At 38.5% G+C, this 25,805-nt stretch overlaps 2 protein-coding genes across 2 annotated transcripts in view; one reads left to right on the forward strand and one right to left on the reverse strand.

Annotated features, from left to right (window-relative positions):
* Positions 1 to 1,570: 1,570 nt before the first annotated feature.
* Positions 1,571 to 3,680, reverse strand: si:dkeyp-59c12.1. Its single transcript, XM_042412427.1, has 4 exons — positions 3,561 to 3,680; positions 3,420 to 3,473; positions 3,258 to 3,334; positions 1,571 to 2,794 (listed from the first exon to the last, which is right to left on the reverse strand). The coding sequence occupies exons 1-4, from the start codon at positions 3,607 to 3,609 to the stop codon at positions 2,369 to 2,371; spliced, it is 606 nt and encodes a 201-aa protein (XP_042268361.1). The 5' UTR covers positions 3,610 to 3,680; the 3' UTR covers positions 1,571 to 2,368.
* A 20,423-nt stretch (positions 3,681 to 24,103) lies between these two features.
* The window catches only part of slco3a1a (solute carrier organic anion transporter family member 3A1a), a 36,385-nt gene continuing 34,683 nt past the window's right edge, over positions 24,104 to 25,805 (forward strand). Inside the window, exon 1 of the mRNA XM_042412066.1 lies at positions 24,104 to 24,857. Coding sequence (XP_042268000.1) covers positions 24,699 to 24,857 — 159 coding nt within the window. The 5' untranslated portion in view covers positions 24,104 to 24,698. The remainder of the gene's footprint in view (positions 24,858 to 25,805) is intronic.

A 25,805-nucleotide genomic window follows, 5' to 3' on the forward strand; every position in this document is an offset into this window, starting at 1 on the left:
ATTGTACACAATTACAGGATGCCACTATCATAGCATTTATAGCCTACTATGGTTATGTAAAATAAAGATACTCCAGTAGAGCCCCTGATTAAAAATATAGGCCTGGAAATGTGCATGAATGTCCTTTCAAGTGTCATTTAAAAAAAGCATTTTTTACAGTGTGCTGACTGTCACAAAAGTATCTTTGTGGCTTAAAATTCTTGCCAAGTGTCATAAAACTGTGTTTAATTTCAAGGGTTGTAAATTAAGATGCTAATTAACATGCTAATGTGATACTGTAATTACATTATAATTATTCCAAATGAATGTTCCTCATTCAATGACATGAAAAGTGAAAATTATGCCCTTCTTCTGTGGAAATGTGGCCAAATTCTTTTAATCTCAAAATGAGAGATCTGGTTTGCAGATGCTTGTCTGACGTACACATTTAGTTTTTTCTGTTGTTTCTGTACTGTAAGTATCATTGCAGCAGCACGATGACACATCGTTTCAGCTCCAGTGAAGCTGAAGACAGTTCTTGCAGGTGAAACATCTTTGTCAGGCTGCTGTTTGGTCGGGGTGCTGTTGTGAGGTGACCCCGAGGGGTCAGAGACTGTGACAAGGACCTGCAGGGGCCAGACTGTCCCAGTCTTACCTTGTTAACCTGTGACTTGTTCCTGTCAGATTCCTCATTCACAAGAACAGAAAAGGCGGACCTGGCACCAGCTTACCTGCCACTTGGCCTCCCACGCTGCAGCCTTAATGGCCACAATTGACATCTTCCTGACGCTTAGCGACAAAGGGTGAAGGGAAGAAAAAAAAAAAGACATTTCTCCCCCTTAATGTTGGGGGTCAGACCAAGTTTAGTGGAGCAGGCCAGAGACAAATTAGAGGATTTTTTTCAAGGGAAATGGTCTCCTAGTTGCAGAGTGGAATTCACAGACCCTCCCTGAAAAAGAGGACGTTTTAGCATTGTTAAATATCTAAGGAGACTGGGAGAGAAGTGAGAGTATTTGCATTTGAACATGTGGATGTTTTATAGCCAACATCTTCTGTGTATACATTTATGGTGGATATATTTCACTTCCTTGAGCTTATTTTGTCTCTATTTGCAAACTCTTCAGGACAGACACAGTCCACAGGATGCAGGTCCACTGATGCTACTTGTCCAGCTTCATAAAATAAGTTTTAAGAGATATTATAATATCTCACTGCATTATGCCTTTACTGAACATTGAACATTGAACATTGAACATCTGAACATTGCAGTGTAAGATTAGTATGTGATAAATGTGTGAAATCAAGTAAAACATTAGACATGAAGCTACATAAGAGTACAACAAACTTCTTGGCTAATTGCAACAATCCAAACACATGTTTTGTGACTTTTGCTGTGTTAATGTGAACACTGATGTGCTTAAGATTCATGAGAGAAAGTTTTAGACAGCAGCATGATAATTCGTAATTAATGATTAACGATCTGAAGCTCTGTCTTTCACATGACTCCCTATGAAGAAGTCCGGAGCCAGAATCACATCAAACATTTTACCTTTACTATCAACACAACTGAAAAACATTGATTTGTGCACATTTTATACTTTATTTCAATCCCTATCAACACTAAAACAAGGTTTAGACAAAAACAGTACATGACACATAATCAATGGACATAAACATAAAGAACATAAATATAGAAAGCAACAAGTTTGCTCTCTGACTTTACAGTGTTTAGACTTTAATAAATACAAATAGGTATATTTTACTTTCAAAGCATTTCTTCTCTTTTCTCTTTAATTCAGTAAAATCAATCACAGGTTAATCAGAATTAATGGCAGCAGGACTGAACTGGATAATGTTAAGTTAACATTTCCCCACAATTCAAAAATGTAACTTGTGGTTTAAAGAGTTTTTTTTCTCAGTCTTGACACTTTATTATCTTTGGTGTATACATCATACATAAAGGCACATTTTATTTGTGCATAGCATGTTTTCCGATCTGAGGCCATAGCTGGTAAAACATAGAATGCAGCTCAAATATACTGCATACATAAGAGTATTTTACATGTCAAGTTTCTGTATAATGACTATTTTTTGTATTTTCATCAAAGTTACCTCGCTTGAAGTGCAGCTAACATCACAACACATCTGTAACCTCTCTCACATTGTTTTGTCTCTGTGTTTTCTGCGGCTTAATGGCTTTCGATCTTCTCTGAAGTCTTTACCACACTTTTCACTGAAAAGCGGCTCCAATCTGTGCAGTGTCAGTGCCTCTGCAGAGGTAGCAACGTCATTTCTTCGGCACCACAACATGTGACACTATTTCACTGACTTCAGTGGAATACACATCTCTTATGCAGATTCAAAGATAAATCCTTCCTCTTTTGTCTTTCTAAAAGGAGTCTGTCCGTCTTCTGGCAAACACTGCAGACATGCTTTTCACTATCCCCTTAAACCTCAGTGGCTTTTTTGTGGTCACCTTGGCGTCCTTCATCCTGTCCACCAGCCCATGAAACACCATGAGCACGCTGTGGTAGTTCTCAGCTGCTGACACCTCGTAGAAGTGGCAGTCTGTATTGAGAGCCAGGAGCCGGCCCTCCTCGCTCAGCACTGTCCGTCTGTGGTGCAGGTCCCTCTTGTTACCCACAATCACTATGGGCGCTTTGTCTGCATTCAGGAAGTCTCTGGTGGACTTGATTGTCTGAATAAGCTTGCTGACGGTGTTGAAACTGGCCCTGTCACAGATGCTGTAGACAAGAATGTAGCCGTCGGCCCACTGCACCTTCTTCTCAAAGTGTGACGTCTCCACAGATGAATCCTGCGAAATCAAACATTTAAGTTCATTTGCAGCAACAGCCAGTAACTCAAGTACCCATTTTATGCTTCTTTATACTTCTACTACACTACATTTATGTAACAGATGTGGTTATTAGGTACTTTGCAAAACTGTGATTATCTTCTTAAATATGATACATTACTATAGATCAAATTAAACAGCAGTGCAGTAAGTAGTTTTATCCAGACCTGCTGCTTTAAGCAACAGTAATTTAAAAGAATATTAAACAGGCTACATAACAATGTAACAGTATGACAGGGACCATTCTGCATAATTCTACTGTTGATACCTTTAGTACGTTGTGCTGTTACAACATCTTAAACTTTGCTTTTATAAAATTTTGAGTGCAGAATTTTTAACAGAGTATTTTTCAACATGTCAGCAGGATAAAACTGCGTGATCAAGTCACTGATAGTAACTGTCAGATAGTTATTCATGTCCTTACCTCAGAACAAGGTGAATCCCAAATATTAAGAGTGATTTCTCTCCCATCTAAAATAAAACTGTGACTGTAGATGGACTCTGCAAGGCAAAAAGTAATGAAAGTTAGATGAAGTTATAAAAGACTGCATTAAATCAAAGTTAATGAGACAGACTGCACACTTACCAATGTCTCCATACTCTCCAATGAATCTCCGAGTTAAGAGTCGAACTGTCAGTGCTGGAAAAAAAAAGACCAATCTTTAACACACAGTGTGAAACAGAAACTTAAATATATAACTGAATGTCTACTTTGTAGAGTTTTTACCTGATTTTCCAACACTCTCTGTCCCCATTACGACAATGTTGGCATCCATTTTCAGTGAAACAGCTGTGCCGAGCCACTGAGCTCCATGTGAGGTGGAGGAGGCTGCTGCTCTGCTGCTGCTGCCGGCTGAGAGGGGGCTATTATAGGACAGACACGGGGGTGGGGTTAACAAATCATCCACAGCAACAACAACAACAACAGCAGCAGCAATAACTTAATGATGTCTCCCTCACGTGTTCTGGCACATGCATCTGTCTGTCTGTGGCAGCTAATTGAATAGCATAGAAAGAGAAAAAACAAACCTCCCCCAAACTAAATGTTTTTAATGTCATATGACATCGCCCTAACATGATATTCAAAATTCAAATTATTATAAATGGCTAACTATCTCAGATGAATTATACTCCATAAAGGGACCCAAATATATTTGTTTTCTCACTCTGTTGTATAATTATTGCTGTTATTTTATCAAACTAACATTATCATCTAGATAATATGTGCTTTGTGATTCCTGATCACTAACTTAACATTTATTTAATTTATAATAATATACTTTGGACACAAAAGTGTGTCCAAACTCTTGACTGGTACTGTCTGTTTTGTAACATATGTTTTATGTGCTGTGTTGTTGTTGTTGTTATCTTGGCACTCGCCCTTAAAATCATGTAAAGGCTAAATAAGTCATTTCTCCACAATATATAAATTGCAGGTTTAGTTTATAGCCATAAGCAACAAGTTTGTCTTATGGGTGGAAAAATGAAAATGTGCCTGTTTTACATGTACTTACAGTTGTAAAACAACATCACAAATCATTAATTACATATTATAGTGGTCGTCAGTGCATTAAAAGACCTGTCAGTCAATTTGGACGTGTGGTGTGTTTTAAAGGGGTACTTCACCCATTTTACACATGAAGATCAGTTCACTCATCATGGATAATACTACACAAGCTTTATAAAGAAATATGTCATCAGGGATGATCTCAGCTATTTCTTAACAGAAAGCCTGCTTTGCAAAGTGCATTATGGGAATTGTAGGATTCAGTGTTTTTGGAGCTTGACCTTTTGTCAGAATGCCTTTAAGGCATTTCAGTCTTTCAAGCATCACAACTTCATGGAAGTGCATTACGAAGTCTGTGGATTGCCCCTTTAAACCGGTGTTGAGGATACTTCTTTTGTTCACATCCAGATCTCAGATTTATTTTTTAAAACTGACCACGTGTTTTAAAAAAACTAAACTAGTATTGCACATAGTCTTTTCTATCAACATCATATCCATGTCTCAAACAGTGAGTGAAGCATTTTCTACTTGCTGCTGTGATTTTAATATCAGCCACAAGGGGGGAGTAGATTTCAGTAAATGTCTCTCACACAGATTACTTTGTTTTGCTTCCTGGAGCCAGAAAAGACAGACGAGACAGCCTGGACACTGATTGGCTGAATAAAAACCATCTGTCAAATAATTGGCTGTTTGTAGAGCCAGACTTTAACACCCGCCTCCCCATTTGTGTGTGTGTGTAATTTGTCTCTATCTTATCCAGCTTTACTTACTCCTCAGTGGGCTACAATTTCCTGCTTTAATCTGATTTTTCTCACCAACCTTGTTTCTTGTTTGCATGTAAACGTGCTGTAGTGCTAAAAAAAGGTTAATAACACTGTGAATAAATCACAGGAGAAGATCCAGTCATTTCACCAGGTGTGGTTTTAAAATACACTTTGATTAAAACATGTTTCTTTAAATGCATTTTTGATTTCCTGTGTTTGTTAAAGCCTTGTTGTAGTGAGATGAACTCCTCAGTGACTGCTCCAATTTTTTAAGCTGCAACAGTGAAACCAGATCACAGAACCCCCTCATATCATCTCTGATATCATTTTCTCTCTTATCTCATGTAAATAAGATTATTTTGAGGCTAGAAGCTCCAAGAAGATGGGTATTCAAATGTATTGGCTGTTTCCATCGTACATATGATGGATATCGCTGGTATAAATATTGCACATAATATATTACATTTTAGGCAGCTCCCACTTATGTTTCTTCCTTAAATTTCATCCTCCGAGGTTTTGTTTGAGAACAATGCAAACATCACAATGTTTAACGCGTCACAGGATAAATGTGTTCATTACTTATTTAACATGTATATATGTTAGAAATGCAGTAATTGTGGCCTTTATGCTTGTTTACTGGTGCATTAACTGCAAATTCACATGGAAAAATTGAGTTTACTATATAAAACTGAAACCAATGTAATGGAAAAAGTGCTTAATATGGTCTTTAAATGCCTCTATTTATCATTATGAGAGGCGTTGCATTGACTCATTAAAACCAAGAGATGAATAAGACCATAATATATGGAACTACATTTATGAGATGTTTGCACATATAGGTTATATTATAAACAAATGCATCATAATTAACATCCTGTGTTCATGCCGTTTCAACTGTATCCATACATAACCCCAAAATTAAAACCACATTAATTATTGTCCACTCACACGTTGGAGTGTGAATGTTTCTCAGAAAGTCATGACTCTTTATAATAATTAGAATAAACCAGTTCAAATTCAGATTTTCCCAGGCTTTCACAGTCCATGACCTTTATCATCATGACACCTCTGTGTGAAATTCATCACCCATATCAGGGGCACATTAAGTTTCCTGGCCAGAGAAGGTGCCACATTCATGAAAACTCAGATCATACACATGTAGAGTTATATGACAGTGGTGAGAAATATTTTTTCTGTTCTGAGGCAAAAAATTAAGAAGGAAATAATACCGTAACAAATTAATATGACACCAAAATAGGGAAATTAATTATATCCATATTTGATCATTTAGGTTCTCTGACAGTGCCTCCAGAAGAAGACACGTCACATAATTTCACTCAAACTGCAAATCCTTTGTGTCCCAACTGTAACATGACTGATAAAGTCAAATTAGGCTCTTAATTGTATGATAGTGAATATCTGTCAGTCTGAGAGTCATAACTGATGTAAATTCATTGATTCGTGTCGGAATAGATGTGTAACAGCACAACTCAGCATTGACTCAGCATTGTAAATGACTTTATTTATAGCTGTGAAGATTTATTAGTTTTAACGCTGATCTTGTCTGTTAACCTCAGTCAACATAGTCAATGCCAAAGAGAGAAAATTATGTTAAATATAACTCTTCTCCATCCAGTAACAGAACATATGACTGTAGCTTTGAATCAATGGTTGTATAAGGTTGCTCACACTTTGTTCATTGGTCTGTATGTTATGGCTCAGCAAACTGAATTTTATTTACATCACGCTGTCAAACTGAAAGTCCTGTGTGACCGTTTCCAGCATGTGATGTATAATTGTATCACAGTGAACAGTGCAGCACTAAAGACAGTTGGAACAGTGGGGAAAAAATGGGAATTTTGAAGATTAAAGGAAGCAAGACATCTTCAGAAAGAAAACGTCCGGAGTTCAAACAAGTGTGATGAAGGTGCTCTTTGGTAGGGAACACAAAAGTTTAAAAAAAAGAAGTAAGGTCAAAGGTACTCTTCTGGCAAAAAAGTATAGAAGCTGTTATTCAGATGGCTATTTCATGATGAAATTCTTAAAACATAGACAATACTTTGTGCGTGTCAAAATAGAGCTGGGATACAACCCACACTTAGCGGCACAAACAGCCTTCTTCAGGCTGTTTGTACCCTCAGCGCATAGTCTCCCCTTCTGTAGATACATGATTGCAAACACCTACAGAAAGCCAAACCTCACAGGTAAAAAAAAAAAAAAGCAAAGTATGACCACTAGATGGCTCTACAAAGTGTATAGAAGGACAACAAGGATAATAAGAAAAAAATAATGGGAGCAAAATAAGAGAAAATGGATGTACAGACAACAAGACAAAAAACAATAATAATATATACCCATCTATAGCAGCAGCAGCATCTACATGCATCAGAACAAAGGACTGAAATTAATTTCTTCATGTAGTCCAGGATAAACTGTAGCCTGCATTTGATATATATATATAAAAGTTTCTGCAATAATAATTTCAGTCGATCAACACCTTGAATGTTCTTTTTGATGGTTTCTAGGCTGTCAACCATAAGTCTGTCTGGATTACTGTTATGTACATTGTAAAAGTGTTTAGCCATAGAGTAATCCAACATTTCTGATAGTATACTTATGCCTATATTGTTATTGTTTTTTGTCTTGTTGTCTCTCTTCCTTTTTTGAACCAAGACATCTATTTCCCTAAACTACCAAACCTTTCATGTTCCATAATGCATTTACATCCTTCAGGGTTTTTTTTTTTTTTAAAGAGACATATATTTGGGGGGTTTACTTGCTTCAAAAGCACCAGGTAACACTGCATGTATTTGGGTTAATACCAAACATATTTATCAGTACATTAAAATCAAAATTTTCCAGAAGAAATTAGAGGAATAAAGACACGAAGCTCTTCAACACTAAGTGGTACAGTGGTGATATTCCCTCTACAAGGTCTTTTCATCCAAAGCTGTTTCACAGGAAGCTGCTTCCACTGTGTGTACTTATGCAAATAAATCTTCTTACGGACTTAACTTACACTCACTTTATGTGTGTGATAATTCCACTTTTCCCTGTTTCAGGGGTGCGATAAGGAAATAAACTGAAAACTATCCTCTCGATAAAAGACATTGGATGGCAGGCCTTATTTAAATTTATGCTTGATTTGCAATTCCATTTGAAATGTGCCACTTTAAATAGAGAGGGATAAAACTGAACCAAGTGAAACAGTAGCACGATGCTCAGCTCGTCAGAGATGTGTACACATTAAATTTAAATTCATGTCCAGCTCATTTTAAAACTATTATGCAACATAAGTGTTGGGTTAAAGGATGTCGGAGAAAAAGACTTATCCACATTCCACACGTTCAAAGTCCACAATGCTCCAGACTGTGTTTTATACCCTGTGAAATATTTTTCACCTCTCTGAGAAGACGAGGAAGAACTGTAGTCCTCTTTATACACTTTAATGCACATCAAGGTTTCCTATGTACAGTATAGTGATTTAACTGTAATATGGCTGTATGTATTTACTCTTCGCAACAGACATGCACATGTTTCTTGTCTTCACAAACAGATTCCTTTGCAGCTAATAGATGATTTTCTCCCACTGATCCCTGTTCATAGACACTAGTGCACATAGACATAATGTAAAGCTAGTTAAGGCACCAGTATACTCCAGTATACTGCAACTGACAATCCAATGTTCACACCCACTTCACATCATGATTGACCAGCTGTGTGGAGGTGAGAAAGTAAGCAGGGCTTATCTCTTTTTGTCATTTATTATACAACAAATTCTGGCTCTTTTCATGTGCACAGCTGAATGCAACACTATGGATGCCTTCCAGGAGAGACAGTCTGAAAATGTGCACCAGGGCACAAAATTAGCACCAGTCACCAGCCAAATGCTGGTAAAATATGCAAGTGGCTGGTAGGTTTGCTTTACTCACCAGCCAAAAAAACAATGGTAATCTATTGAGTGGTTAGTCAAATTTGAACATTCACTAGACATTTGGCTGGTGGACAAAAAAGTTAATTTTGCACCCTGATGTGCACTCTTATCTCCATATTTAAACAATATCACATCTCCCCTCTCTCTATGACGACTGGCTTTTCACATCGCTTTCAATCTGCTACAATCATTTTGGTTGAATGTGGTCGGACAAAACATTGAACAAATTAGTTCTTTGCCAGCATAACCCGACCCTAAATGCTCATAGTGATCTATGATCAATCATATTAAAGCAGTGATTTTTTTTCTTGTTTTTTTTTTTGCTGCTTCGGGGTAGAAGAACAAGCTGTAAACACAACATTGACTTATCATCACCTTTTAAAATGATATAGTTATATAGTTGCCTATATTCACATTCAGCAGGCACAGAGCGGCATTAGCATTAATTTGGAGTCGTATTTCTGTTCACCTGATGAATGTTTTATATTCACTTGCTCTGTTTTGGTCTCAACCAACTGCTGGACAGGTAGCGTACAGTTGGTTTATCAGAGTTTTTTGTGCTTAAAACTGCTGCAGTCAAATATGATGTTGATGAGTGAGAGTGAACAAAAACAGATATGCTGCAGAGCATAAACCAAAACAAAAAAAAATTATGATGTTGAGTTGAGTGATAATTATCTGCCAGTTTATCACTGGTTTTACATTATACACAGTCACTGAATCCATTGATAATAAAATAAATACTGATTAGTGTTGCTTTAAAGATGTGTACCTTTAGAACAGCAATACTAGACTGAAAGAACATTTTAGCCTGCATTTTGTAAAACAGTGAGATTTTAAAAGAGAGTATTCATGTCACCAAAAGATGCAGAGCAGAAATCTGTACTTGGACATCCGCAGACAAGGACAGATTAAGCATTTCACTCGGAAGCAAAAAGATCATTTCTTCATGCCTGCTGATATCAGTTGCTTGCAGCTGATAAAACCGAAGGCATCCATCATCAGCGGCCACTTATCCACCAAAGCTCTCATTAGACAGCTGTGATACAGGACTGGAGAGGAGGGAAGAGCAGGCCATTAGCATGTCATTTCCCAGACAGGAAGGAAGCTTTCAGACTAGCACCGTCAGAATTACAGGATGAGGAAAACAGATCAGGGCACACCACCTTTTATATAAAGAGACTGAAATAATTCCTCCTCTGCCCTTGCCAGCATGATTGAGGAAGAGAGAGGCCTGTACACACAATTTATTAAGTTATTAATAAGTTATTAAACAACTGTAATGCTTTTTTATGTCTTCAGCTAAATCCTATGTTTAGCTAGAATCTGATTGTAAATATAACACTTTTGAGTTGTTAAATTTCTGTAAAATACTATATAAAGATGTGATTTATCGGTACATACTGACTTTTTGCCATCGTCGTCACTGAGAAAAACATCTTTTCCAGGCTGCCGTCCCACTGCGGCTGACTTTGTTAAGTGACCATATGTTCACATGTTGCTTTTCGTTTGGTTGCATTTGACTTGAAGAGCAATTGTGTGCTTCCTGGGAAAAGTGCTGCCTGAATATTTCATGGTATAAATATGGTAAGTGGTTTTGGTCCCTGAAGGCTTTTCAGAATTTCCCATAATGTCCTCTCCATCGCTCCCATGTTTCCTCTCCATTTGTGCCCACCAAGTTGGAGAGCCACGGACTTTTCCTCACCTAAGCTAATTTCATTATAATTATAGACAGAGCAGCACAACATTCACCATTTAAACATTGTTATGTCTAGAAGCCTGAAAGATTATAAAGCTGAGAATAATTTTGGGGGGGGAAACAAGATTTGGATCTTTTGCATCTTGGAGTTGATCATCATCTTCTGACTCAAGATGAGAGACAAATGAATGTCTGTTAAACACTTCATAGCCAATCCTTTTATTTATATATATTATCAAAAATTTCCAGATTTTGTTATGGCACCCAAGAGCCCTTAAATCAAAATATTTCCGCTGCTGATGCAAAATCAACTCCAAATTGTGTTTAGTTTTAAAGCATCAGCAGTATAAGCTGGGGGAACATTCTGGGATTTGGGGCTGTTAGTGCTGAGTGCTGCAATAAGATCGGGGAGTGTATTTTTAAATAATTATTCAAAAAACACATTAGATAATATGGTAAAAGTATTTCCTCTTGCGCACTTAGCAGTGGCTTCCTGTTTATTTGCATACATGTATTGTATGTAAATGGGCTTCAGAAAGACTGAGGCAACAACACAAGTTCAAACATGTTCAACAAAACTTCATGGCTTGAGAGAAAGAGAGTATCATAAAGATTATTTCACTGTTTGCCCTGTTTTGAGCCAGGATTGCAGAAAAATACATTTTTAGTTAAGTCTAACTAAAGTGCTTCAAATCATAAAACACTGTGGTTAAGATGAAAATAAACTAGTTGCTATTAGAACAAATGTTGCAAAAACAACATCGAATGGAAGAAGTTTGTCATAAAATTGTGAGAATGATCTACACTGTTACTAAGAACATCACTGAGGCAAGAAAAAGTCACATGAATATCTTGTGCTGTGCTGAGCAAAATTTGCAAGTGAATTATCTCTTCAGTTGCATGAAATCATCTTAACTTTGGACAGCCTCCAGTGACAGAGAGCCTTTTGGATGTGGTGCCCAATTAGTCAGCTTTTCAATGTGAATTATCAGCCCACCACATGCCAAACACTGACAATCAAAATGTCAGCGACTAAAATATCTCCCTTGCAAAAAGGAACGATGAAATCTGCTTAGTGAAGGGATGAAGCTTACAAAACTGCTTTGCTGTTACTGTGGACTATTTCATGCTTTAAGACCACACTGCAGAGGTAGAGCTGGTTTCTGTTTCTCATAAGAGAAGCAGTCAAATCCCACCATGTGCATAACCCCACCCATCTTAAACAAAGCTTTGCTTTAACTTCCCCTTTAAGTCCAGAGTAGCGACCTTTGATTTGTGAGTCTGTTCCTTCATAGTTGCCAGTTGTAGCTGAGCTATAGCAAGAAGGCTTTAATTAGAGGGATTATAGGCTTGTGGTAATTCATATTTCAAAAAAGGTCACATGACAAAACATATACTTCTTTCACTAAAAGCTATTTACCCCTCTTAAACTGCTGGTGGTGAGAGCTTTGTTTTCTTTGTTTCTGCTGCAGTTGTTTTGTAACATTTCAGTCAAGAATGAGAAACTTTAAAGAGAAACGAAAACTTATGGTGATATCCTCAAATCAGTTGCATCATGTTGCATCAGTACACATAGTATAACCAGAAAAAGGGAAGAAAAAAGTGTCACATGCAAATGTGTTGATTTTACACACAGTGCTACATGTACTGTAGGTATCAATCGAATGAGATATTGATGATGGATGAAAACAGAATATTGCTTTTCATGTTAATTAAATGCTGTTGCGATGTGTTATTATGAGAAGTCTTTGGTTGGAATTAGAGCTCTGACTGATAAATTGACCAGGCCAATATAACGGCTGTTATTAGCTTATTGCAGCTGTATTGGTCTCGGCGTATATGTTGGACAATAAGTAACAAAACAGTGCAGGACAGAAATTCCTGAGCTATGCTGGTACCATTCATCTATGAATTTTACCTGATGAAGGTCTGAGGACCAAAACGTTCATGAAATGAGTGAATTCATTTCAAGTGATCAACAATGTGGACAATTTCTTTGTTCTTTTACAGTACAGAAATGAAAAAAATATTATTGCTACTACTTACTTATAGTTTGTCCACCGGGAAGCACTAACAAGTTTATTTTTCAACTGTAAAATATATTGTTATTGGACTTATTTAAACTCTCAAATATCAAAAATCCAGTATCAGTCAGGCTCAAGAAAGAAAATCCACTATAATGTTTAAAAAATCCAATTGTTTTTAATCCATGAGACTTATAAAAGAGTCATATTCAGCAAATTATCATGAATCAGATGTGCCATTCATGTATGTCTTTACCATTGGCAATGATTGGTGGAGTCTTGGATAATATTGGCTAAAAGTTAATTGGGATGAAATGAGGCCCAGAAAATCCATACAGTAACAAAGCACATGTCAGTGAACAAAAGTAGAGCTACTATGTTTACTACCATAGAAAAACATAGCATCCTTTTCTTTCAACAATATTAAATACAAACATGCTGGCAGTGCACGTGGGTCTCCAAAGGGCAGATTAAATGAGTTTTGGCTCCACTGCAGCACAGTGTGCTAAGAAAGTGATCCAGAGGCATGTGACTACTTCTTAAGGTTATATAACTTCTTAACATTAAATACACACTCAATAATAATGCCTGTAACAAGCTGTTTAACTACCTCTGTGTTTTAGCTTTCAGATCTGGTCACTGAACATGAGTCATCAAAAAAGTCCCAGTGCAGCCGTTCCAGGTTGTACATGTCGATGACATCACGGCGCTTTGACTTTGTGGTTTCTCACTTTGGGAGCGAGTTGAACATGTTTGCAAATATTGTTTTGACAGAGAATGGAAGCCGATGTGGAAAAAACAAACTATGACTAGTCGAGTGACTGAAATGTCCTTTCAGCAGCTCCCTTAGGACATTCATTCTGTCCTGCCATTGTTTCCATCTCACCCAACTTGAAACCCAAAACTTTTTATGTGCGTTTTTTTTTTTCCCATGCTCTGCTGGCCCCCAGTGTTTTTTGCCAACTCTTTGTGAAAGCCATCCGACTCGTCTGTCAGGTTTCAGCAGCCCTTTTTGCATTTTTTTCTCCCCACAAATGCATTCAAGTTGCACCTCCAGCTCTGCCATTCATATGAAGCAGTTTGGACTGGTGTTTTTAAAATGGCTTTGCAGAAATGTCAACAAATATGCTACCTCTACTGGGTGGAGTAACTTTTCTGTGAAGCTTAGGTGTGTTCAACATCACACGTTCCAGGAAAGATCATTTGGATCAAAGCTGAGTGAACAGCAGGCTCTTCAGCTCCATGAGGCAAGGTTGCATCTGGAAATAAGCACACGTTTCCCATGGCTTCATTTACCCTGGGGAGGAAAGTAGACCATGTTGCTTTATATATGCTATGTTTGAAACCCTCTCCCCAGTGGCGCAGACGATATCACTCTATTTTAAAACCGCACGGTGCCCTTTCTATTGATACCAGTGTAAAAATAGACAGCAGAGCAGCAGCATGAAATGGCTTAAAATGTAGAACAGACAGCAGCGCTCTATATTTAGATGGGACACAATCACAAAAAGTGCCTCATGACATTTTAGTAACTCCCCAATCAAGCTGCAAATGCCATTTGACTGTCCTTACAATCATACAGTATTTATGTGCCCTGAAGATCTCTGCTGATGTCTGCGAAGAATACTGAGTTTGAGGTGTAACCTTACTTCTGGTCAGTCCGTGTTACTGCAAGCAAATGGAGTATGGTGTTAGATATTGGTAGGTAAATCTGCACTGTTTGAGTCTGACCCCTCAATTACTCTTCCTTTTGTCTGTATTGTAGGAAATGAGGACAGAAAACTCTGATTTCTTACTGAGAGAATGAACAGTCATTGTTATAAAGCCAATAAAGTGCAACAATAAGATCCAGTTAAAAGTAAATCAAACGAAACCCGCCTAACACAGATGGCTCCTAATTACATGGTTCCATTCCAGCAGCTGACACCTTAAAACTGTGTCTTTGTTGTTTTGCTTGGCACATAATGAAACTGACTACGACTTATCTCACAAACACAACGTTTTGGATGCAGGTGAGTTATCTGAGGAAGACTTGACATTACATGAAACATGTCAGGGGCTTTCCACTGACTTATTTCCTGCAGTATGTGTTGTGAGTTTTAGTGAATACCGTCTTCTGAAAAGGCCGCTCCCTCAAGGTGAAATTCCAACTGAGCAGCGCTGCATAGCTGGGTGGTGGTGGAGCACCTGGAGCCAGACTGGCCGGGCATCAGTCTGAAGGAGGCAGCTCTGGGCCCGCAGTGAAGAAGGTGTGACTGCCTGAACATGCAGTGGAACTTGTGGAAAACTGGTTTCAGTCTAAGGCTGTTAAAAATGAGGAAAGTGTTCAGCATTTTGCCTTTTATCTGTGTTTTTGGCTAAATAAAAATAAGGGGTAAACTCAGTCAGTTCAGTTATTAATGTTGTTTTCAGGTTACTGAACAATGACTATAGCACTGAAGATATGAAACATTTCGGTAGAAAAAGGACAATGTAAATTCCAGGATTAAAGGAATAGTTTGACATTTTGGGAAATGCACTTGCTCACTTTCTTGGTGAGAGTTAGATGAGAAGATTGATACGAGTCTCATGTTTTTACATACTTTAAAGTGCAATGCCAAATAAGTGCATGCTAGATGCTGGCTCCAAATGACTCCCATTTGAGAAGTGTCAACTTCTGTCTAGAAATACTAAGTCAATATTTTTTTTCAACGAGTCATTATGGTATCAGTCGCTAAATTCAGGCCCTCCAATAAGTGTGCTTGTGGTCATTTTGAAAATGATTGCTCTGTTTATAAGATAAGTTAATAAGACTTATATTAGCTCTGATGTCTGCTGTGTGGGGGTTGATTGACAGCTGTGATTGACAGTTGGCTCACCTGCTGCTCTCCCCGGCTCCTGGACTTGCACTGAGTTGGACTATTGTTGCAATATTTCAGTAAGTTTACTTGATTACAATACTGCTGTATTAGCACAATTTAGCTAAAGTAGTGAACATCAGCCAAAGTGTGCACCGCTCGGTGTTCCTAGTAAGCTAGCATTCGCTCCGGTTCGAGGCAGCAGGGCGTGTTTCCAGAGCGTGAAAGGCAACACCCTACACTCCTTATTTGGGAGCTGCAACTCTGGGCTTCAAAACGGCTTCAATGCAAAGCAACAGGTGATGTCACACCTCACTTTTTATATACAGCCTATATGGCACATAGCTGGAGCCAGGAGGCAGTTAACTTAGCATAAACACCAGAAGCAAGGGCGGAAACAGCTGGCCTGACACTGTCCAAACTTCAACAATAAAGCTGCTGACATGTTTACCCAAACCAACCAAGGTAACCAAAAATATCTATGTCATTTGTTTAATCTGGACAAAAACAGAAGTGTAAAAACAACACGTTGAAGTATTTCCTGGCATCTTCATGGTGACAACAAAACTCCAGGAAGTGACTGTGTCTGCTGCTGTTTGCCAAGAAACAGTTGGTATGCAATTCCTCTTCTATGTTGCGGTTTCTGTTGGGATTAAACAAGCATTTGTAGCGTGTTAATTTGTGAGATATAGAGGTGCTAGTTGGATTTTTTTGGACGGAGCCAGACTTGCTGTTTCTCCCTGCTTCCACTCTTTATGTTAAGACTCTTTATGCAGTCAGCTCCCCATCATCTTGAAGGAACCTGGTTCCTATAAAATCCATAAGATTTAAAATAAGTGGATTAACATGATTGAAAAATGTTATCAAACACCAAGCAGTATAAGCAGTTACCCAAAAGGACCCTTTATGTTTTTACAGTAAGTCACACATCTCTTTTCTAATTAGGGTCTGTTAGTAAGTTCACAACGCAAGTAGAAAGTCCCTATGCACGATGCTTACTGTCCATATCCTCCTGGACCTGTTTCCATGGCAACCGCTGTGGCGTAAGAGCCGTTCTGAAGATTTTTGGATGGATGCTGAGATCTTATGACAGATTAAATTAGTACTGTGAAATGATTGCACGCCTCTACAGTATAAGGCCGGTCTTTTCTGTGGAGGCATCCTCAGTGACTGAATCAGTGCTGCAGAGAGCTCCAGATGTTTTCCATGTTTGAATTTGTGCTTGATGTTTCAGTTGTGGCATGCAGAGACAAAGAAACTAAGTTTGACAGCTTGAGGTAACAGACAGACAAGGAGAAACTTTAGGTAAAGCCCCCGTGTGGGACCAAAAGTGCAGTGAACCATGAAAAGTCAGAGACAGCGTTAGTTTGTGGACTGCAACAGTGTAAGAAAAGAAAAGTCACATAGAAAAGATCAGATTTGTCTAAGTCAGAATATCCACAGTCCCAATGTGGGACTCTTTGGCGCTACAAACGTATAAATATGTGAAAAATACTAGACACATATAGGACCCTAACATGTAAAAGCACTCAGAATAAGTAAAGACATGTTAGTGAGGGCTTGGAGGTGACTAAACTCTGTCAGGAAAATCTACCTGAAATTCGATTTTAATGTAATTTCCTTCATTAAACAGGTTTGGTTATGAAATCACATATCAATATACTGAAGGACTGGACATATGTGTGATATTTAGGGCTTTACACTGACTGTAAGTACATTATTTAGTTTGTATTGTGTACAAGGTTACATTCTTTTAATTGTTGCTGTTTTTATAATTTCAATTATACTGTATCACTTTTGAGTTTAACACTGATCCTAAAAACTAGATGTCAAATCATATGAACTGATATCTCATGAAACTAACAGATAAATGTAAGCACTATAAAACTAGTATGAATCAGCCTATAAGATTATTTGCTTGATATTTGCTACATTTAGATAATTACCCACATTTTTAATTGCAGAAAAGATGATTCAGCCACTCAATTGCAGTGAATTACATCATGATTCAAAAACACCTGAATGTTTCTATTCATCTGTGTGACAGATGTTCTCTTTTATATAATTGTGAAAGTGGTGTTTTATCATCAGATCTACAACATACTGTAGGTACAAGTGGAATCAGGATCCAGTTAGAGTGTGAGTCTGCATGATGCCAGTATACAGTATTCTCTGATCAGTAATGGTATGAATTTAATTAAATGCATTACAGCTAACAACACGTACAACTTTCACTGCGCCATGATGGGTTTCTACATATGAAGAAGAAAGAAAAGAAACATTAGAAGTAGAAGTGGAAGGCGAAGGTAGCTATAGAAGGTGTTATGAACATGTACAAAAAAAGTAATGTACTTTAAACAAAGTTTAACTTTTGTTTGGTTTGGTAAACATTGTTAAATAACAGGCAGTGCAGCCATTTCTTCTTCAAAAGTTTAGACAGGAAACGTTACTGTAGAGCTTTGTGTTGTTTATACTATTGCTCTGACTTCTCCCATTTCCCAGTGTCTCCCAGCAGACGGGCAGGGCTCCTTTTCCACAGTCCACCCTTCCTCCTATAAATAGCAGTTGTTTCAGAGGGCAGAACAATACTCTGCAGGCCTTCCTATTCATACATTCCTGGCACCAGAGACGTCTCCGCCCATTACTACCTGACTCATGTCCCTGCACATCCACTGTATGTAAACAGTGCTGCACAAACACATTTTTATGATCACACATACACGCCCACACACACCCACACACACACACACACACACACACACACACACACGCCCACACACACACACACACACACATACACACACACACACACACACACGTTTCTGCTTCATGTTTGGAATCCTACTATTTTTACCCCAGAGACTGATCTGAATCAGACAGAGCACAAAGCATTTTTATCACAATGAGGAGTTAATTTCCATGACTGTTTTTTTCCATTTAATATGAAGTCATGGTACAAACAATAACTTTTATATTCATCGCAACACATTTGGAGCACGAGCTGAACAGCTACAGTCATTAGTGAGAGACAGAAACAGATCTTTTTTTTTAAAAAAAGTCTTCCCTGTTGCACTAAATTTGTGACAGACAGAAAGTGAGAAAAATAATATGTACACAGCTTGAGATGACTGCTGTCCAAAGGTTCAACCAGTGGTTCCCAATCTGCGGGTTAAACCCCTGAGGTGGCGCCAAGATAAATCTGAGGGGTCATAATATGATTATAGAAGAAGAAAACATTTCTGGTATTTAATATGGATTTATTGTTCTGTGTTAAGGCACAGCTATGGAGTCTACACAAGTAGCACCTGTAGCTATATGTCTTAGCTGATGTGCACATCAGGCTACTTGTCATGCCACAGAGACCACATGAAGACAGCAAGTGAAGATGTGGTTGGTTGCTGCTTGTGTTTTCTCCTACAAGCTTCCAATGCTGGTAAAGATAGTTGGTGGTGAAGACCACATTAAGAAAGTTGCAGAAAGTCCCTTTTATCATTTCCTTTTCAATAACACACATATAGCAAAGACATCCTGCTGCAATGGCCGCTCTCTACCGCAGCGAATCAGTGAACATAAACATGGCAATTATTTAAAGAGGCCATGTTATACCCCTTTAACACAAGTTAACACAGTTCCCTGGGGTCTTAATAAAATGTGTCTGACATGCCTTGGTCGAAATATCACAAGGATCAAGCACCACAGCAGCCTTCTCATCCTGTTTAAACAGCCCGATTCGGAACGGCTGGTTTTAGCGTAAATAAACTTAGATTTTGCTGTGATTTAATTGCGATAAACAGATCAAAAGGATGTTGAAATAACCAAATCATGATGTTGATTTGTAAAAAGCCTGAATTCATCCTTTGACAGGTCTGTCTGCAAGACGACAAGCAAAGAACTTTTAAAATGCTTGTTTAAAATGCTTGGAGTTCATATTGATCAGAGCGACGCTAACATTGTAGCTGCTCCATCCACACTCAAAACGTCATCTAAAGGCATAAATACTGCAGCGACATTTATACACATGGATATCTACATACCGTGTAACTTTAAAATCATATAAACACACTGGCATTTATGATGTTTATCATGGATGACAGTAGCTAAAGTGTTAGCTCCGGCTAGGTTGAGAAGCAAGATTGAAGATAAATCCACTTAATCCCAAATGTTTATAAAACAAACTCCTCCGGCCATTAAACTGCTCCAGATCAGAGCAGAATTGGATGTTTATTCCTCTAGGAGATGAGACAGCAGCAGCAGCAATGCAGGACTCTTCAGCTCTGCTCCGCCGGCTGGCTCTCTCCTGCAGAGCTCGCCAGGGCTCAGTAACCATCTGTCGGCAAGCCCTGCCCTCCAGTCCAGCCCTGCAATACGCGCAAATTTTTCACCCTTGGCTTAGCCTAGCCTAGCCTTCACCTAGCCCTGCCCCATGTGAGGTAAGAAAGGGCATCAAATCTGAATGGCTTGTTGAATCACATGATTACAGAGCAAGCCAGCCCACACCAAACTGACTGGGTGGTCTCATTTCACAGTCTGTGTGTTAGTAGGCACATCAGAGACCCAAATACATACACACAAGCACTGAAAAAAAGTGAGTTTTTCATAATATGGCCTCTTTAAGCATTTGCAGAAATCTAGTCGTAATCATAGTCGTTTTATTTCAAAAAGCAAACAAAAGAATGTGAACAACTTTGGGGAATATATTTAAAGCATGACACAAGGTGATCATGTATGATACATCTGTCTAGCTTTGCCGTGATGATATCAGTGACTGAAATCTAAACTATCAAAACCCAGGCCTTGGGTATCTACTTTTGGACTGTCATTTACCGCTTGCATCATGTATAAATCCTACTTAAGCTCTTCAGGCCTCAAAAAATCCTTCAAATGAAACGGTCTGGGAAAGAAAAATCACAGTTTGGTTGAACTTGACTTTACTCATGTCAACACAACCTGTGATGAAAGCTCAGATGTAGACATTGCTTCATTTTAAAGGGTTACAATCCAAAAAGGTTGGGATGCAGTGAGTTACAGTCAATACTGAACACGTACCCAAGTACCTGTTGCAGCTGAGTAAGTTAGAGGAACTGTGAACCATTAATCTTTGCTTGGTTTGAAACAACCTTTTTGAAAGTAACATGAGGCCCAAAACTGCTCTACATCAGATTTACATTTCTCATAACGCTGGCTGTCCATTTCCAGTTTTCAGTATTTACATACTTTTCTCAGTTTTGGCACTTCAGCACTCACTGAGATTTCAACACTGTAACACATAGTTTGTTTGATGCTAAACGTGTCAGCTTGACAGTCTACATTTTGATTTTCCCAGCAGGCTGAACGAAGGGAGCAACACATGCAGAAGTGTGGGATGGATTTTTGTGTGGGAGTGCGCTGGTTGAGAGTCAGGGAGCGTCAACGATTGATGATTATTTTGCATGGGACAGCCGCCAAAACGCAGTCTGAGACAAACAGTCGACTGTGAAATCATGCAGTCATTTATAGTTTTCATTGTGCATCATCTTTGGAGCTCTGCCTCTGTTTCAGGGAAGTGAGACAGGGTCAGTGTCAGGTTCTCAGGTTTTTACTATAAGGGTGATGCACAGTAATATGGTTGTGACATTGATTTTTACTCAAAAGGCTCACAGGCTCAAAGGTTAAATCCATGTTGATTCTCATGATTTAAATGTTTTTTCTATCATTTGTTTATCAGAATTAAAAACAATATATTGATATAAGAATTTTGCCGTAGTACAAGTATATGGAGAAGATCATAAATTTATCTTGTAGCCATTAATATATAGTCTTATTAACTGCATATTGTATTTGTATGAAGTCTCTCTATTAACAAGTAAAGAACGACTGGAATGAAAGAAAAATGAACCAAGAAATAGTTCATGTTCAGATATTAATACTGTAGTATTAAGAGCTGCAACTAATGATTATTTTCACTACCGAGTCATCTCCTGATTATTTTCTTGATTAATCACTCTATAAAATGTCAGAAATTAGTTAAAAATGTACATAATGTCTTCTGATTGCTTGTTTTGTCCCACCAACAATCTAAAACCCAAAGGTATTCAATTTGCACTGATATAAAAGAGAGAAAAGCAGCAAATTATCACATCGGAGAAGCTGAAATGAGAGAAATGTTCAGCATTTTGGATGAAAAATTACTTTTTAACAATCAATCGATCATCAAAGCAGGTGTCATTTATTTTTCTGTTGATCAACTAATCGACTAATCGACTTACTCTGATAACTCTAACAGTATAAAACCACTTGCTTTGCATTGTGCTTTGACCAGTGTGTAAATATACTGTTTGGTTCAAAGTCATATTTCACAGTTAACTGACTACCAGCGCATCTGCTTAACCTTCACTTGGCTTGTTGTTGCTGCTGCTGCTGTTACCAAAACTGTGAAAACTGCTGTAACCCAAACAACTGAGTAGAAACCCCCTCACAGCCTTTACACAACATTTGTTTATCATCTTGTTTAGTTCCACCCCGCCATCATCATATTATGTGGTTACATTACATCATAGCCATTATAATACCTCATCCCAGACATGCTGACAACATCCAGTAATAAATGTTGGAAAATACTGTGCAAACATCACAGCCCCTGCTATATCTTCACCAAATCATTGTAAACAGGAAGTGCTGCAACTATTTTCATTACAGATTAATCAGGTCAAATGCCAAAAAGATATCTGCTTTCAGCTACTCACAATTTGCTGTTTTTCTTTGCTGTGAAATTAAAGTGAATCGTCTGGCTTTTGGTCAGACGAAAACAAAGCATTTGATAGGATTGTAATTGGCATTTTTCAGTTTTCTGTGTCTGATGTTTTCTGATGTTTTACAGACCAAATGATTAATCAATAAAAAAAATACTCAAGTTGTGCAGGAACAAACCTGAAGTACTCTTGAACTTTATTTCAGAAAATGTTAGAAATTCCCTGAACCATCATGTGTATTGATGACTTGATAAGGTCATCCAAGTTTTACACACTTTACAGTGTCATTCAAGCTGCCTTGTTTTAATGAATTGAGAAAATAATCAGCAGAATGATTTGTCAACTGACAGAAGCAACAAATCTATCAATTGATTATGGCATATTTAAAGTCCCCTTGCACTCAAAAGTTTTTCTTCTTTTTCATATACAGCTGGATGTTTGAATGTCACTGTGCAGAGTGATGTTTGTGCAGAGTTCAACTATTTTCGCTTTCATCTGCTAAAAGTGGAAAGTTTCTCTGAGCTCACTGAAAAGGGACGGGCCTATGAACATGATTTACGACATCACAACTTGCCAATCATGGTCCAAGTGTGATGTAGAGACTTGAAGCCTCCAGTACACAAACATTGAGGATGGACTTTACAGTAAAGGAGATATTTTGTGTTCAGCAGTTAAACCTCTGAAATTAAATACATTTGCATATTCATAAATGCTGGGCTTTTAATGAGGAAGAAGGGATAAATGCCATTTTAAGGATTTTAAAGTGGTAATTATATTTTTTATTCTGTAGAAAAACCATATCAGACAAACATTATTGTCCCAAGCAGAGTATTTATATATATCTTAATACATGTCTGAAAGGGATCTTTAAGCAAAAATGGCAAAAAAAAAAAAGACTTCTGCTTCTAAAATGTGAATATATGTCTGGTTTTCTTTTGTCATATATGTCATGTAAAATTTATATTTTGGGGGTTTGTATTAATGTTTGGGCAAAACAAGTCCTTTTAAACATCATCATACGCTCTGGGAACATGTGATGAGCATTTTTCTTTATTTGCTGACATTTTATGGACCAAAACTTTGGTTAGATAACCAACTTTGTCGCCATAGTAGCCTCTAACCATGATGCAACCCCATATTCACAGAGTATACGCGTAGCCGTAGCTGTAGCCGTAGCTGTAGCCGTAGCCTCATTATTTCAGTGTGTTTTCAACATTTTGGTTGCCTAAAAAACTGTTGTTCAGCATTTGGTTGTACTAAAAGACACTCTAAGGAATCAGATGTTCAGTTTTTCCACTAAGTACATTTTGTTTTAATGGTTTTAAGCCTGTTTTTAGCCTGCGAAAATTAGCATTAGCATTAGCATTATCACAGTTAACCATAGACTGTAAATGCACTGTGCTAATCAAGCTAGCAGCTAGCATTAGGGTTAGCTCCACCCTCTCATCCAAATATGGTCACTTCTCATCACTTCTGGCTCCAAAAATCCAAGATGGTGCCAAACTCTGGCTTCAAAATGGGAGTCCACAAACCAGTGGGTGACATCACGGTGGCTACGTCCGTTATTTGTATACAGTGTTTATGTAATTACTCTCACTGCCAAGAGGGGGTGACAAAAATCCCACACTCCACAGCTTTAATTGATTAATCGAGAACATAACTTGTATTATTTGATTATGAAAATAATCGTGGAGGGTCTTAGTAGCCAATCCCTATAGATTTATGGTGGGAAAATTATAGATCAGAAAAAATCAGCAAGTCACTTTAAACTCGCACCACACACACACACACACCCCACAGGAGTGCTGTAGTGATTTTTCAAAGTTGAGCAGACTTGCTGCTGCTGCTGCACAGCGCCTCTAGGGTCGGAGGAGCAGAGCAGAGAGAGGTGGGAGCGCAGAAGCAGAGAGCAGTCATTGTGCGTGAAGGACCATGACAGACCGGAGCATGTAAGAGTTAGGAGAGAAGATGAAGCCTGTGAGCAAAATCTTCCTCTTCAGCTAAAAACCACAAACCAAAACCCGCGACGGAAACATGCGATTTGACGCAGATCTACGCGCCCGTGCTCCACTCGTGCCTTCGCAAACACCTTCAGGGAGTTCACATGTTCCAGCGCGTCGACGAGGAGCCAATGTTTGAGTGCAGACGACCCGGCAGAGCCCCGCGGAGTTTGGATGTGTGTGTTTCTTAGCTTGTCAGATGTAAGAAGACAAAAATAATTGAATCAAGATAAACAGCGACAAGTAGCACCGCGAATGTAGTCTTCAGGGGGGAAAGCGAAACACTGAACCTGCCGGTGTCTTCCTGCGGTCTTCCTGCTGTGTGTTTCGGGGTTTTTTTTCCTCGCAGAGCTGTGGTTGAAGTGAGGGAGGATGCAGGTGAAGAAGCACCGAGAGTCGGACCGGAGCAGCGGGGACATGCTGGAAGGAGACGGCCTCCGTAAAAACTCCTCATGCTTCTCCAATATCAAGGTGTTCTTGGTAGCGGAATGCGCCCTCATGTTGGCACAGGGCACCGTCGGAGCATACCTGGTGAGTGCAACACAACCCATGCAAATGGGCTCACAGCACCTGCACTACACTCCTCAGCTACTGTAGGTCATATTTTTGTTATCCGGTTCTCGGCTTTGCATTTGGGGTTTCAGCTGCTCTGCACGCCGTGGACTAAATAACGTGCAACAGAGCAAAGATATGAGATAGAAATATGAGATAGAAAGCTGTCTTCTGCAGAGAAAAGTACAACCTTTAGGCTGCTAAACTGCTCCTGTCACTGCTTATCAGTATTTTAGAAAATATCCTGCTACATGTGTGACATTTATGTCTAATTTGTTGTTATAATCACAACACAAATTGAACCCATTTTCATCAACCATGTAGTAACCAGTGTTTGACTTGTAAGCTCTGGTTTTAATAGAGGTGGCACTAATAACAACAGTTTTATAATATTTTAAGGAAGGCAGCAGTTGACTGTTTTTACCCAAAATGTCACTCAAGGTCAAGATCCAAACCTATCCCTCCTATTTCCTATTTCTAGTTTGACTCATCCTTTCACTTTTACTATTGCATAATGATGATAGTTTTTAAGATTTTAAACACATCCTGTCTACTGTTTAAAACCCACAAACATTTTAATGATGCTGTAGCAATGAACACAGCCTGAAAGCATGCAGGGACTTTTACATAGATTTTTGTTGGACAAAACTTCCTGAAGTGCTCCAAAATATTCCTCAAAAGCATCCCAGAGGACCTCCAGAGCCCCCAGGCCACCGCTGTGAACTTTTAGTTTCAGCATTAGCAATGTTTATTCTCCAGAAATCCATGTTTCCTCTACGCTCAGTTGCATTTAATAGACTAAACTCTAAATGCCTTGGCCATATTTGGAGTGGAACATGTTATCTTCTCCGTTAGCGGACCTGCTAAGCATCAAGGATCCTGCAGCTTAGAGCACAGTGGTGCCACTCAGAGTCAGTTACTGTATGA

Source organism: Thunnus maccoyii, chromosome 5, assembly GCF_910596095.1.
Source record: "Thunnus maccoyii chromosome 5, fThuMac1.1, whole genome shotgun sequence".
NCBI lineage: Eukaryota > Metazoa > Chordata > Actinopteri > Scombriformes > Scombridae > Thunnus > Thunnus maccoyii.